This window comes from Tachyglossus aculeatus, chromosome 12, assembly GCF_015852505.1.
Source record: "Tachyglossus aculeatus isolate mTacAcu1 chromosome 12, mTacAcu1.pri, whole genome shotgun sequence".
NCBI lineage: Eukaryota > Metazoa > Chordata > Mammalia > Monotremata > Tachyglossidae > Tachyglossus > Tachyglossus aculeatus.
Window position 1 is genome coordinate 27,195,280 of NC_052077.1, and position 14,517 is coordinate 27,209,796.

The window sequence follows — 14,517 nt, forward strand, 5'->3', positions numbered from 1 at the left end:
ACTGTGAGCCCCCCCATGGGACAACCTGATCACCTTGTAACCTCCCCAGTGCTTAGAACAGTGCTTTGCACATAGTAAGCACTCAACAAATACCATTATTATTATTATTATTATTATTGTCAGCTGTGTGGCTCTGGGCAAGTCACTTAACTTCTCTGGGCCTCAGTTCCCTCAGCTGTAAAATGGGGATGAAGACTGAGCCCCCCCATGGGACAACCTGATCACCTTATAACCTCCCCAGTGCTTAGAACAGTGCTTTGCACATAGTAAGCGCTTAACAAATACCATTATTATTGTCAGCTGTGTGGCTCTGGGCAAGTCACTTAACTTCTCTGGGCCTCAGTTCCCTCAGCTGTAAAATGGGGATTAAAACTATGAGCCCCCCCCATGGGACAACCTGATCACCTTGTAACCTCCCCAGCGCTTAGAACAGTGCTTTGCACATAGTAAGCGCTTAACAAATACCATTATTATTATCGTCAGCTGTGTGGCTCTGGGCAAGTCACGTAACTTCTCTGGGCCTCAGTTCCCTCAGCTGTAAAATGGGGATGAAGACTGTGAGCCCCATGTGGGGCAACCTGATCACGTTGTACCCCCCCCTCCACGGGGCTTAGAACAGTGCTTGGCATATAGTGAGTGCTTAACAAATGCCATCATCATCATCACACGGGAAGCGCTCCATATTTACAATTAAATGAATGAACGAATGCATCATTATTGTTATTGTTATTCCCCCCGGGAGTGAGGGCCGGGCTCTCCGGGCAGCTCCACCCCTTCCAGCCGACCTGGGGGGCCGCAGGCCGGCTGGAGGGACCTCCTTACTGGGCCTCATTCATCATCATCATCAATCGTATTTATTGAGCGCTTACTGTGTGCAGAGCACTGTACTAAGCGCTTGGGAAGTACAAATTGGCAACATATATAGACAGTCCCTACCCAACAGTGGGCTCACAGTCTAAAAGGGGGAGAGTCTAAAAGGGGGAGATCATCATCAGTCGTATTTATTGAGCGCTTACTGTGTGCAGAGCACTGGACTAAGCGCTTGGGAAATACAATTTGGCAACATATAGAGACAATCCCTACCCGACAGTGGGCTCACAGTCTAAAATTCTCACCTGTCCTCCCCCTGGCCTGGAATGCCCTCCCTCCCCACATCCTCCAAGCTAGCTCTCTTCCTCCCTTCAAAGCCCTACTGAGAGCTCACCTCCTCCAGGAGGCCTTCCCAGACTGAGCCCCCCTTTTCCTCTCCTCCTCCTCCCCATCTCCCCCTCTGCCCTACCTCCTTCCCCTCCCCACAGCACTTGCATATATTTATTTGTCCAATCAGTCAATCCATCGTATTTATTGAGCGCTTCCTGCGTGCAGAGCACTGTACTAAGCGCTTGGGAACATATAGAGACGGCCCCTACCCAACAGTGGGCTCACAGTCTAGACTTTTTACTCTATTCATTTTCCTTGTACGTATTTACTGTTCTATTTATTTTGTTAATGATGTGCCTAGGGCTCTAATTCTATTTGTTCTGACGATTTGGACACCTGTCTCCATGTTTTGAGGCCTGTCTCCCCCTTCTAGACTGGGAGCCCGTTGTGGGGTGGCGACTGTCTCTATCATCAATCCTATTTATTGAGCGCTTACTATGTGCAGAGCACTGTACTAAGCGCTTGGGAAGTACAAATTGGCAACATACAGAGACAGTCCCTACCCAACAGTGGGCTCACAGTCGAAACAGTCTATCTGTTGCCGACCTGTAGTTCCCCAGCGCTTAGTGTAGTGTTGTGCACATGGTAACTGCTCTATAAATACGATTGAATGAATGTCCCAGTGCCGTCGTTATTATTATTGTTGTTCCCCCCGGGAGGGAGGGGTGGTCGGAGGGTTGGGGCGGGGGTCGTGTCAGTCACCGGTCACCATGGTTACAGCACAAAGCAACAAGCGGCGTCGGTGGGTTGCTCCCTGAGCAGCGGCCGGGACGGCAGGAGGAGAAGGAGGCCTTCCCAGCCTGTGCCCCCTCCTTCCCTTCCCCGCAGCACCTGTATATATGTTTGTACGGATTTATTACTCTATCTATTTATTTATTTTTCTTGTACATACCCATTCTATTGATTTTATCTGGTTAATATGTTTGGTTTTGTTCTCCGCCTCCCCCTTTTAGACTGTGAGCCCACTGTTGGGTAGGGACCGTCTCTATGTGTTGCCAACTTGTAATTCCCAAGCGCTTGGCACAGTGCTCTGCATACAGTGAGCGCTCAATAAGTACGATTGATTGGTTGATTGAGGAGGGGGAGCGGGGGGAGGAAGAGCGGGGGAAGGAGGAGGAAGGGGGGAGGAGGAAGAGGGGGGGAGGGGGGAGGAAGGGGGGAGGAGGAAGAGGGGGGAGGAGGAAGAGGGAGAGAGGAGGAGGGGGAGGAGGAAGAGGGAGAGAGGAGGAGGGGGAGGAGGAGAGAGGGAGAGAGGAAGAGGGGGAGGAGGAGGGGGGGAGGAGGAAAAGGGGGGAGCAGAGGGGAGGAGGAAGAGGGGGAGAAGGGGGAGGAGGAAGGGGGAAGGAGGGGAGGAGGAAGAGGGGGGAGGAGGAAGGGGGGGAGGAGGAAGGGGGGGAGGAGGAAGAGGGGGAGGAGGGGGAGGGGGAGGAGGGGGAGGAGGAAGAGGGGGAGGAGGGGGAGGAGGAAGGGGGAAGGAGGGGGGAGGAGGAAGAGGGGGAGAAGGGGGAGGAGGAAGGGGGGAGGAGGGGGGAGGAGGAAGATGGGGGAGGAGGAGGAGGAAGAGGGGGGAGGAGGAAGAGGGGGAGGAGGGGGAGGAGGAAGAGGGGGGAGGGGGGAGGAGGAAGAGGGGGGAGGAGGAAGAGGGGGGAGGAGGGGGGGAGGAGGAAGAGGGGGGGAGGAGAGGAAGGAGGAGGAAGATTGGGAGGAGGAGGAGCACATCACCCCCCTAGCCCCCCTTCGCTCTCACACACAGACCCCCCCCCCGGGTCCAGCAGCGGGAGGAGGGGGAGGAGGAGGAAGAGCGGGAGGAGGAGGAGTACATTCCCCCCCCCCCCCGTCGCTCGCACACACAGCCCCCCCGGGATCAGCAGCGGGAGGAGGAGGAGGAAAAGCGGGAGAAGGAGGAGCCCATCACCCCCCCAGCCCCCCTTCGCTCTCACACACAGACCCCTCCCCCCGGACCAGCAGCGGGAGGAGGGGGAGGAGGAGGAGGAGGAGGAGCGGGAGGAGGGGGAGGAGCTCCCTTGCCCCTAGCAGCAGCAGCAGCAGCAGCAGCGGCCGCCCGCACCGCCCTCCCGGAGCCCGCGGGAACAAAGTTGTCGGGCGGCGGGCGGCGGGCGGCAGCAGAGGCGGGGCCAGGAGGGCCTGGGGGACCAGCGGGGCCGCCCGTCCCCCGTCCCCCGTCCCCCGTCCCCGGGCGGCGGCATGGCCGGGACGCGGCGGCGGCAGCAGCGGCAGCGCTAGCAGCCGGCCGGGACGTAGCGGCAGCAATCGGGAACAGCCTCCCCACCAACGGCGGCAGCGAGCGGGATTCAGCTCCTGCAGCAGCAGCAGCAGGAGCAGCCTCGGCGGCGGCGGCGGCGGCAACCGCCGGCCGCTTCCCTTCCCTTCCCTTCCGTTCGCAGCCGGTGGCCGGGGCTTGGCGGCGGGAGAGGAGCGGCCGGGGAGACCTCCGGCCCACTGCCCGGGCTAGGGACGGGCCCCGAGGCCCCGCCCCCGCCCCGCTCCAACCCCTCCGAAAAATCACTTGGCCCCAAGCCGCCAACCAACGCCGGGGACCGGACGAGCCGCCGCCGCCGCCGCCAGGAAGCGCCCAGCCGGAGCCGGGGGCCGGGGGCCGGGGGCCGGGGCCCGGGAGGAACAGCAGGAGGAGCCGGGAACGCCCGCCCCGGGCCCTGTCCGCGGCCGCTCCCACTAACTCTCCTCTCCGGCGCGGCGCGGCCCGGCCGATCGTCCCCCGCTGCCCCCCCCGGCCCGGCCCGGCCCGGCGCGGCCCGGCCGCTCGTCCCCCGGGAGGCGGGGCGGGGGAGCGGCCGGGGCAGCGGCGGAGCTGGGCCCCGGAGGAGCCCGCCAGCCCGGGGAGCGGGAGCGGGAGCGGCCCCGGCCCCCGGGCCAGATGGCGTCCTACGTGGATAACAGCTTCCGCCAGGCGGTGATGAAGAACCCGGCCGAGAGGAGCCCCCAGGTAACCACACACCCTGCCCGACCCTCGGCACCCAGCCTGTGCTCCAGCAGCTCCAGCCCGTGCCCCAGCCCCTGCCCCTATTCCAGCCCGTGCCCCAGCCCCTGCCCCTATTCCAGCCCGTGCCCCAGCCCCTGTTCCTTGCTCCTGCTCCGGTCCCTGCCTCTGTTCCAGCCCCTGCCCCTTTTCCTTGCCCTTGCCCCTGCTCCTGTTCCCTGCGGTTGTTTCTCGCCCTTGCCCCTGCTCCCTGCGCCTGTTTCTTGCCGTTGCCCTTACTCTTGTTTCCTGCGCCTGTTTCTTGCCGTTGCCCCTGCCCCTGCTCCCTGCGCCTGTTTCTTGCCGTTGCCCCTGCCCCTGCTCCCTGCGCCTGTTTCTTGCCCTTGCCCCTGCTCCTGTTCCCTGCGCCTGTTTCTTGCCCTTGCCCCTGCTGCTGTTCCCTGCGCCTGTTTCTTGCCCTTGCCCCTGCTGCTGTTCCCTGCTCCTGTTTCTTGCCCTTGCCCCTGCTGCTGTTCCCTGCTCCTGTTTCTTGCCCTTGCCCCTGCTCCTGTTCCCTGCGCCTGTTTCTTGCCCCTTCTCCTGTTCCCTGCGCCTGTTTCTTGTCCCTGCGCCTGTTTCTTGCCCCTTCTCCTGTTCCCTGTACCCGTTTCTTGCCCCTGCTCCTGTTCCCTGCGCCTTTCTTGCCCCTGCTCCTGTCCCCTGCGCCTGTTTCTTGCCCCTGCTCCTGTTCCCTGCGCCTGTTTCTTGCCCCTGCTCCTGTTCCCTGCGCCTGTTTCTTGCCCCTGCTCCTGTTCCCTGCGCCTGTTTCTTGCCCCTGCTCCTGTTCCCTGCGCCTGTTTCTTGCCCTTGCCCCTGCTGCTGTTCCCTGCGCCTGTTTCTTGCCCTTGCCCCTGCTGCTGTTCCCTGCGCCTGTTTCTTGCCCTTGCCCCTGCTGCTGTTCCCTGCGCCTGTTTCTTGCCCTTGCCCCTGCTGCTGTTCCCTGCGCCTGTTTCTTGCCCTTGCCCCTGCTGCTGTTCCCTGCGCCTGTTTCTTGCCCTTGCCCCCGCTCCTGTTCCCTGCGCCTGTTTCTTGCCCCTTCTCCTGTTCCCTGCGCCTGTTTCTTGTCCCTGCGCCTGTTTCTTGCCCCTTCTCCTGTTCCCTGTACCCGTTTCTTGCCCCTGCTCCTGTTCCCTGCGCCTTTCTTGCCCCTGCTCCTGTTCCCTGCGCCTGTTTCTTGCCCCTGCTCCTGTTCCCTGCGCCTGTTTCTTGCCCCTGCTCCTGTTCCCTGCGCCTGTTTCTTGCCCCTGCTCCTGTTCCCTGCGCCTGTTTCTTGCCCCTGCTCCTGTTCCCTGCGCCTGTTTCTTGCCCTTGCCCCTGCTGCTGTTCCCTGCGCCTGTTTCTTGCCCTTGCCCCTGCTGCTGTTCCCTGCGCCTGTTTCTTGCCCTTGCCCCTGCTGCTGTTCCCTGCGCCTGTTTCTTGCCCTTGCCCCTGCTGCTGTTCCCTGCTCCTGTTTCTTGCCCTTGCCCCCGCTCCTGTTCCCTGCGCCTGTTTCTTGCCCCTTCTCCTGTTCCCTGCGCCTGTTTCTTGTCCCTGCGCCTGTTTCTTGCCCCTTCTCCTGTTCCCTGTACCCGTTTCTTGCCCCTGCTCCTGTTCCCTGCGCCTTTCTTGCCCCTGCTCCTGTCCCCTGCGCCTGTTTCTTGCCCCTGCTCCTGTTCCCTGCGCCTGTTTCTTGCCCCTGCTCCTGTTCCCTGCGCCTGTTTCTTGCCCCTGCTCCTGTTCCCTGCGCCTGTTTCTTGCCCCTGCTCCTGTTCCCTGCGCCTGTTTCTTGCCCTTGCCCCTGCTGCTGTTCCCTGCGCCTGTTTCTTGCCCTTGCCCCTGCTGCTGTTCCCTGCGCCTGTTTCTTGCCCTTGCCCCTGCTGCTGTTCCCTGCGCCTGTTTCTTGCCCTTGCCCCTGCTGCTGTTCCCTGCTCCTGTTTCTTGCCCTTGCCCCCGCTCCTGTTCCCTGCGCCTGTTTCTTGCCCCTTCTCCTGTTCCCTGCGCCTGTTTCTTGTCCCTGCGCCTGTTTCTTGCCCCTTCTCCTGTTCCCTGTACCCGTTTCTTGCCCCTGCTCCTGTTCCCTGCGCCTTTCTTGCCCCTGCTCCTGTCCCCTGCGCCTGTTTCTTGCCCCTGCTCCTGTTCCCTGCGCCTGTTTCTTGCCCCTGCTCCTGTTCCCTGCGCCTGTTTCTTGCCCCTGCTCCTGTTCCCTGCGCCTGTTTCTTGCCCCTGCTCCTGTTCCCTGCGCCTGTTTCTTGCCCTTGCCCCTGCTGCTGTTCCCTGCGCCTGTTTCTTGCCCTTGCCCCTGCTGCTGTTCCCTGCGCCTGTTTCTTGCCCTTGCCCCTGCTGCTGTTCCCTGCGCCTGTTTCTTGCCCTTGCCCCTGCTGCTGTTCCCTGCTCCTGTTTCTTGCCCTTGCCCCCGCTCCTGTTCCCTGCGCCTGTTTCTTGCCCCTTCTCCTGTTCCCTGCGCCTGTTTCTTGTCCCTGCGCCTGTTTCTTGCCCCTTCTCCTGTTCCCTGTACCCGTTTCTTGCCCCTGCTCCTGTTCCCTGCGCCTTTCTTGCCCCTGCTCCTGTCCCCTGCGCCTGTTTCTTGCCCCTGCTCCTGTTCCCTGCGCCTGTTTCTTGCCCCTGCTCCTGTTCCCTGCGCCTGTTTCTTGCCCCTGCTCCTGTTCCCTGCGCCTGTTTCTTGCCCCTGCTCCTGTTCCCTGCGCCTGTTTCTTGCCCTTGCCCCCGCTCCTGTTCCCTGCGCCTGTTTCTTGCCCTTGCCCCTGCTGCTGTTCCCTGCGCCTGTTTCTTGCCCTTGCCCCTGCTGCTGTTCCCTGCTCCTGTTTCTTGCCCTTGCCCCCGCTCCTGTTCCCTGCGCCTGTTTCTTGCCCCTTCTCCTGTTCCCTGCGCCTGTTTCTTGCCCCTTCTCCTGTTCCCTGCGCCTGTTTCTTGTCCCTGCGCCTGTTTCTTGCCCCTTCTCCTGTTCCCTGTACCCGTTTCTTGCCCCTGCTCCTGTTCCCTGCGCCTTTCTTGCCCCTGCTCCTGTCCCCTGCGCCTGTTTCTTGCCCCTGCTCCTGTTCCCTGCGCCTGTTTCTTGCCCCTGCTCCTGTTCCCTGCGCCTGTTTCTTGCCCTTGCCCCTGCTCCTGGTCCCTGCGCCTGTTTCTTGCCCTTGCCCCTGCTGCTGTTCCCTGCGCCTGTTTCTTGCCCTTGCCCCTGCTGCTGTTCCCTGCGCCTGTTTCTTGCCCTTGCCCCTGCTGCTGTTCCCTGCTCCTGTTTCTTGCCCTTGCCCCCGCTCCTGTTCCCTGCGCCTGTTTCTTGTCCCTGCGCCTGTTTCTTGCCCCTTCTCCTGTTCCCTGTACCCGTTTCTTGCCCCTGCTCCTGTTCCCTGCGCCTTTCTTGCCCCTGCTCCTGTCCCCTGCGCCTGTTTCTTGCCCCTGCTCCTGTTCCCTGCGCCTGTTTCTTGCCCCTGCTCCTGTTCCCTGCGCCTGTTTCTTGCCCCTGCTCCTGTTCCCTGCGCCTGTTTCTTGCCCCTGCTCCTGTTCCCTGCGCCTGTTTCTTGCCCCTGCTCCTGTTCCCTGCGCCTGTTTCTTGCCCCTGCTCCTGTTCCCTGCGCCTGTTTCTTGCCCCTGCCCCTGTTCCCTGCGCCTGTTTCTTGCCCCTGCCCCTGTTCCCTGCGCCTGTTTCTTGCCCCTGCCCCTGTTCCTTACCCTTGCCCCCGCTCCTGCTCCCCCAGGCTGTGCCCCTGTTCCTTGGTCCTGCCCTGGCCCGCGGCCCGCACCGCCTTGGGCCCCCGGGCTCCGCCGTCCTCCAGCCCAGCCCCCTTTATCCCCGGACCCCCCATCCTCAGCCCACAGTTCCCCGTCCTCCCTCCGACACGGGCCTCTCCGGCCCCCCTCCTTCCCGCAGTGTAAGGCCCAGCCTTCCCCCTGCCTCCTTGGAGCACTTTCCCTCCCGTGTCCTCGGCCCCCAGTTTCTCCTCTTGCCTTCCCGAACACCAACCTCCCCCCCATCCCTTGCCAGTTCGCGACTCAGCCATTGGACTCCTCTTACTCCCTGGAAAACACCGGCGCCGCTTCTCTGTCCTCTTCAAAGTTTAATCTTTTTTTAAAGAGAAAGAGCCCAAGAACTTGCAATACATAAAGCAAACACTTATTACTAGCCTGAGTTTTAGGGCAGCGAACGTATTTCCTCCTAACAAAGAAAGCTTCCTTTTTTTATATCTTATGAATGAGATTTCCATTGTCAAAAGGAAACTAGTCTCAGTTGTCTTTGTGCGGGAGGATTAGTTGGCTGTGTTTACCACGCTGATATTATTATAATGTTTTTAAGTTACGTAAAGCAAGGTTGTGTGTGCTTAAGAGTTGCGGTGTGTTGGAGGTTTTACTGATTCCATTAGGGCCGCACCACCGCGGCCAAACGAGTTAGATAAGAAAGGTCTATTAACCTTGATTCGCTTGTTTGTTTATGTAGAACTTTATTTGTGTTTCCTTGTGCGGGGGTATTGCTGATGCAGTTGGAATTGGCTGGCTGCAGTGGAGGAGAGAGGGAGGAAAAACGCATGGAAATGTGGTGGTTGGGTTTCCTTTGCTTGTTGATAAATGGATCGGGCCCAGTGGCGTTTGTTCTTCAGTTAGGGGACGTTCCTGCCGACTGTTTTGAGACAAATAGGCTCCGTTGCCCCGTAGGACAAGCTTTAGTTCCAAAGATAATGATTGAAAGAGTTTCTTCTTAATGTTGGGAGGTGCCATCTGGTTCATCTACATGCTGTCTGTCTTGGACACTGTATCACGTTGTGATTTCATTCAAATGCTTTGTTTTTGGTAGGAGTAATTTTTTTTTCTTTTCACAGAGTGTAGAGACTGATTGTTTTAACTGAAATAAGAAAAGTAGTAGAACCTGAAAATCTTGTCAAGATGCCCCTTCCAGACCACTGTGGCCCATTCAGACTTTCAGCGTACATGACACAGTTTTCACGTATGGGAGATCACAGAGTGACTCTGCCCATTTTCCAGAGGTAGAAAAGAGACATTTCAATGTTTTCAGTGAAGATGATTTCACCGCTTCACTCGAAAGCTAAAATCTGAAAGGGACTTTTCAAGGTCTGAGGGAGCACCACTGCCCCCATCTTTTCCTCCATCACTTCCCCCTCCCCTGATCCACTGTTTGCTTGAAATTTGGCTGCTCATCCCAATTCTTCTACATAGGGGAAAGATAGAATATTTGATTTAGAGATTCCTCTTGGCAAGGATGGTATTGGAAATGTGGGGTAAAATCACACTGCCTGAAAGCGTAAAATCCAGTACAGGTAGTCAGAAAATGACATCCCATTCTTTGGGAGAAGGTGAGGAAGGAGAATCGCATTGGTCGGAAGGGGGCTGGCGAATTGCGCAGATTCCGGGCAGTCAGGTACGGGGGCATCGCACCAGGATGAAAGAGACAAAACCTTTATTATAGCAGCTGAAAGTATGGGCTAAATAAAATGGGCCGTTAAACTTTCCTGCATTGGAGCCAATTCTTTAGAATAGCATAAAACACTGACCCCGCACAGAAATTAGCCTGAACGCAGGAAGAGAGCCAGAACCAGGAACCAGCAAATACCAAATCCAAAACACGAGGACTGCATTAACTTTGGAAAAAACACATAACAAACCTCATTCAGAATGTATCTTTTAGAAGCTCCAAACCCACTAGGTCATAGGTAGCTCAGGGGGATCATGGGAGAGACTTTGGATTGTAAATACTGGAAACTTGAAATCCCTTTTAGTATTTTTTGAAATTTTGAATGCATTATCTGAATAAACTCCTACCTTGAATGCTTTTTCATATGTAGTTACTTCTTGATTTGTTTTCCAGAAGTGAGGAAAGGGGAAATAGTTATTTTAAAAAGCAGGAGTTGTTAATTTGGAAAAGGGTTATTTTTTACATCAGATTATATGCTGACAATCCAGTGGTCTTGTCTTTTTAATCTTTTGGATACAGGTTTTGGGGGAAAGTTGTTAATATTCTTTAATGCACTTTAAAATGAAAAGAAACTTAGCGATTTTTGGAAAGAATCTTACCTGGGAAGAATCTTCCTGATTCTGGAATCTGGAAAGTTAGTCATGGTTCTTTCTGTTGCGGTGGTCACAGACAGGCTGTCTTTATCAAAGGTGTGCAATATCGGTTCCTGGGGAGGGGGACTTGATATGGGAAAGTAGAATGGGCTTTAAATGGGTTTTATTTTAGTTCAGTTAAAGGGTTCATTAAGACTTTTTCTCCCTACCCTGGTAATTTTCCCTCCCATCATGCATTTAGGGGAACTTACTCAACAAATGATTGTAATTTCACAAATTTAACCTCAGTAGTTGCCTGTTGCCTCAAGGGGCCAGCTGATGACAGAGGCGAAAAAGGCACACCTTTTATTTAGACAAAGGTTTTGAGAATTGTCATACCCAGTTAACTTATGTGGAAAATCAGTTATCGATATTTTCCCCCTTTTTCTTTAGACAGTAAGGTGGCGTAAAATTAGAGAACCTGAGAAATCTTACTGTCTTCTGAGACTCGGGAAAAAGATTTGCTGGACTTTTTTTTTTTTTTTTCTAATAGCACAGTAAGGGAGAAAACCTAGCTAGACTGTACTAGTGGATTGGATGCTGTATTCAACGTAACAAAGCTCAGAAAAGAATAAAAAGGAAATGCACATAGACAGTAGCTTCATGTTGACATGGTTCCATGTGCTTCAGTGGAATAACAGGCTTTTTAAAAGTAATTGCTTTATTAAACTATTTGGGTTGATATCTTTACAGACTTAAATGGGAAGTTAGGTCACTGGAGAAATTTAATGAAGTAACTGAAGTAAATAAATTATAAGCAGCTTTATGCCCTGAGGCTCTGTACAATGAAATGATTTTTCTAAACCATTTTATTAACTTAGTAGTTTCAGGCCCTTCTACATATTCTAGCTTAGTTTTTTTTTAATGTTTCAGATGAAACATCAGCCGCCAAAATCTTGCTTTTAAGTTCCTCTATTTTGAATGTTTCGTATAAAATGTTTTACGTTTCTCCTCTTAAATGTTACTGGCCTAAAAGTTGTGAATAATAAGCACCTAGAGAACAAGTGATTTTTTTTTTTGCAAAATATGTATTGTTGGCATTTTTTTGGCTGATGCATCGTTGAACATGTTTAGCCATGAAATAACCAGCTTGACACTCATAACAATGCAACTCTAAAGTTTTTTGCTTAACCTTTAAAAATACATTTCACATATGGGGAGAGCTAGGTAAATAGCTTCAACTCTTTTATGCTACATCAGCTGTACATAAGATAATGCTTTGGCAGGTATTCTACTGTTTCAATCAACGGTATTCACCGGGCACTTATATGCAGAGCACTGTAATTAATAGTAATAATGATGATTGTGGTATTTGTTGAGTGCATACTCTATGCTAGGCACTGTACTAAGTGCTGGGCTGGATAATAAGGCTTTGGAAGTGGGGAGAGTGGTGGTCTGTTGAATATGAAGTGGGAGGGAGATAAAGGTCCGAAGGAGGATGTGGGCAACTGGGCAGCTGTGAGAGAGGTGAGATTGAGGTGTAACAAGAAGGTTGGTGTTAACAGAGCAAAGTGAACATGTTGGGTTGTAGGAAATCTGTGAGTAAGAATAGGAGGGGGCAAGGAGTTTCTGTACTTGGGGAGGTGGGGAGCCATTAGAGGTTCTTGAAGAAGGGGGAAACAGGATTGAATGTTTTTTTAGAAGAATGAACTTGGCAGCAGAGTCAGTTGTGGATTGGCACTCAGGAAGACAGAAAGCCGGGAGGTCAGCGAGCAGGCCGATGCAGTAGTCAAGAAGGTGTACCATAAGGGCGTGGATGACCGTAGTAGCAGTTTGGATGAAGAAGACAGGGTGGATATTAGTGACAGGATTTGGTCTCAGATTGAATATATGGGTTGAATGAGAGAGATGAGTCAAGATGCCAATATTATGGGCTTGTGAGATGGAGGATGCAGGTGCTTTCTGTACCTTTCCCCTACTACTCCACTATTTCCCTTCTCCATAAGGCTTTTTGATTTTTTTTTTTATTTTATGGTATTTGTTAAGCACTTACTATGTGTCACACTCTATTCTCCATCCTGGGGTACATAAAAGTGAATCAGATTTGACACAGTCCCTGTCTCCCATGGGGCTCACAATCTTAGTATCTACTGTACTTTAATCTACCCTAATGTCTGTCTCCCCTTGTAGACTGTAAGCCCCTTGTGGGTAGGAATCATGTTTACCAATCCTGTCGTATTGTTCTTTCCCAAGCATGTAGTTTGTGCTCTGCCCACAGTAAGCACTCATTAAATATCTTTGCTATTCAGCTGTCAAATCCTTGGAAAAAAGATAGTGTGTGATTTAACGTAGAAGTGTATATGTTCACATATTCAGTTAAAATTTTCACTTGAAATTTTTTGTTTATGAACCATTTCATTCGATGACAGCTTTAGAGTGTGATAATGAACATTTGCCTCTCGTTCAAGTAGTTTATGTTCCTAAATCACAACCAAATATTTTGCATGAAGTTATGAGAAGCCTAATCTTGGAAACAATGGGATTTTGAATAGTGGCTGTAAGGTTGTAGAGTGTAAAATGTGTTGTGTTTTACCATCATGATCACATTTGTGAGGAAAAAAGATTAATTTATAGCCGATATAACACTCACTATATGATAAACTACTCGCTCTGAGACAATGGTTTCACAGGACAGCTGTTTCAATGCACCTGCAGGGTCTGTTCCTTTTTCATCTAGCATAAATTCTCTGCATTCCTATCTTTGCATTATCGGTGGAATAGTTTTATTTTATTCATGGCATGAGGCCTCTATATTTCATTCTGCATATGGTAACTACATAAAAGAGCCCTCTGGGAATCAGGCTTTGCTTCTTGTCCCAGTTCTGCCTGTAGCTGGCTAAACCGGACCAAGGCTGCACACGCAGTTCACCTACTCAGATGTGAAAGTGAAATGAGTACAGAGGAGAAGCCACCCTCAGCTTAGTGGAGGCAACAGATAATTTTACCTGGAATGATGTTCTTTATCCAGAGTAAGAAACCAATTTGCCTCCTCATCTTCCTAGTCCTCCGAACTTGTTCAGTTGGTATTACCCTGTGGATCACCTCCTCAACTACGCAGCTGCTATCAACCCTGTAGATCATCCCCTTCTCCCCAGGAAACACTGTCCAACCTTGGCTTCATTGACACTGCTCCCTACTAGTTCTCTGATCTCTCCAGCCTCTCCTTTTCACCCTTTTACCATGGGATTCCCTCAGTGCTCAGTTCAGGGTCCCCTTCTCTTCTCCATCTTCACCATTCCCTTGGAGAGCTCATTTGCTCCCGTGGCTTCAACTACCACCTCTGTGTAGATGGTTCCCTAATTTACCTCTCCAGGTCTGACTTCTCTGCAGTTCTGCATTTCCTTCTGCCTTCAGAAAGTCTTTATTTGGATGTCCTGCTCACCACCTCAAACTTAATATGCTCTAAACAGACACCTCCTCACCTTCCACCCAAATCCTGTCCTCTCACAGATTTTTCCCATCATTGTAGACCAATCAGTGGTATTTAATGACTGCTTACTGTGTGCAGGGCACTGTACTAAGAGCTTGGGAGAGTATAGTACAACAAGAGTCGGTAGGCACATTCCCTGCCCCCAACGAGTTTACAGTGTAGAGAGGGAGACCAGACCTGTGACAATCCTATAACCATGACGTTACGCTCTACTCATCTCTCTCATTCAACCTGTATATTCAGTCTGTCACCAAATGCTGTCTGTTCTACCTTCATGAAGTCTCTCGAATCCACCCCTTCCTCTCCATCCAGACTACTACCATGCTGATCCAGGCACTTACATCTCACCTTGACTACTGCATCAGCCTCTTCACTGACCTCCCTGGCTCCTGGCCCTCCCCTCATCTGTACCCTTCAGCCTGGATTATTTTTCTAAAGAAAATCGTCCACTTTTCCCTGCTCCTCAAAAACCTCCAATGGTTGCCCATCCATCACTTTATCAAACAAACACCCTACCATTGGCATTAAGGTACTCAATCAGTTTCCCCCTCCTACCTTCTCTGATCTCTTACTACAACCCACCCTGCACACTCCACTGTACTCGTCTAATGCCAGCCTTCTCACTGAACTTCAATCACGGCTGTCTTGCTGCCGACCCCTTGCCCACATCCTCCTCTTCTCCTGGAACTCCTTCTCCCCTCATATACAACAGACCACACCCTCAATCAGTAAATAAATGGTATTTGAGTGCTGAACACTGTAATAAAAGCTTGAGAGAATTCAAAATAATAGAGTTGATAAACACAACACCTGCCCTCAAGGAGCTTGCAATCTAGTG

The 14,517-nt window shown here is 53.1% G+C and overlaps 1 protein-coding gene across 7 annotated transcripts in view; it reads left to right on the plus strand.

The window, feature by feature from the left end:
- The first annotated feature begins 4,066 nt into the window (after positions 1–4,066).
- RAPGEF2 (Rap guanine nucleotide exchange factor 2) overlaps positions 4,067–14,517 on the plus strand; it is a 244,368-nt gene continuing 233,917 nt past the window's right edge. For all 7 annotated transcript variants that reach the window (XM_038754925.1, XM_038754928.1, XM_038754929.1 and 4 more), the window contains exon 1: positions 4,067–4,165. In XM_038754925.1, the coding sequence (XP_038610853.1) occupies positions 4,097–4,165 (69 nt within the window). In that variant the 5' untranslated portion in view covers positions 4,067–4,096. The remainder of the gene's footprint in view (positions 4,166–14,517) is intronic.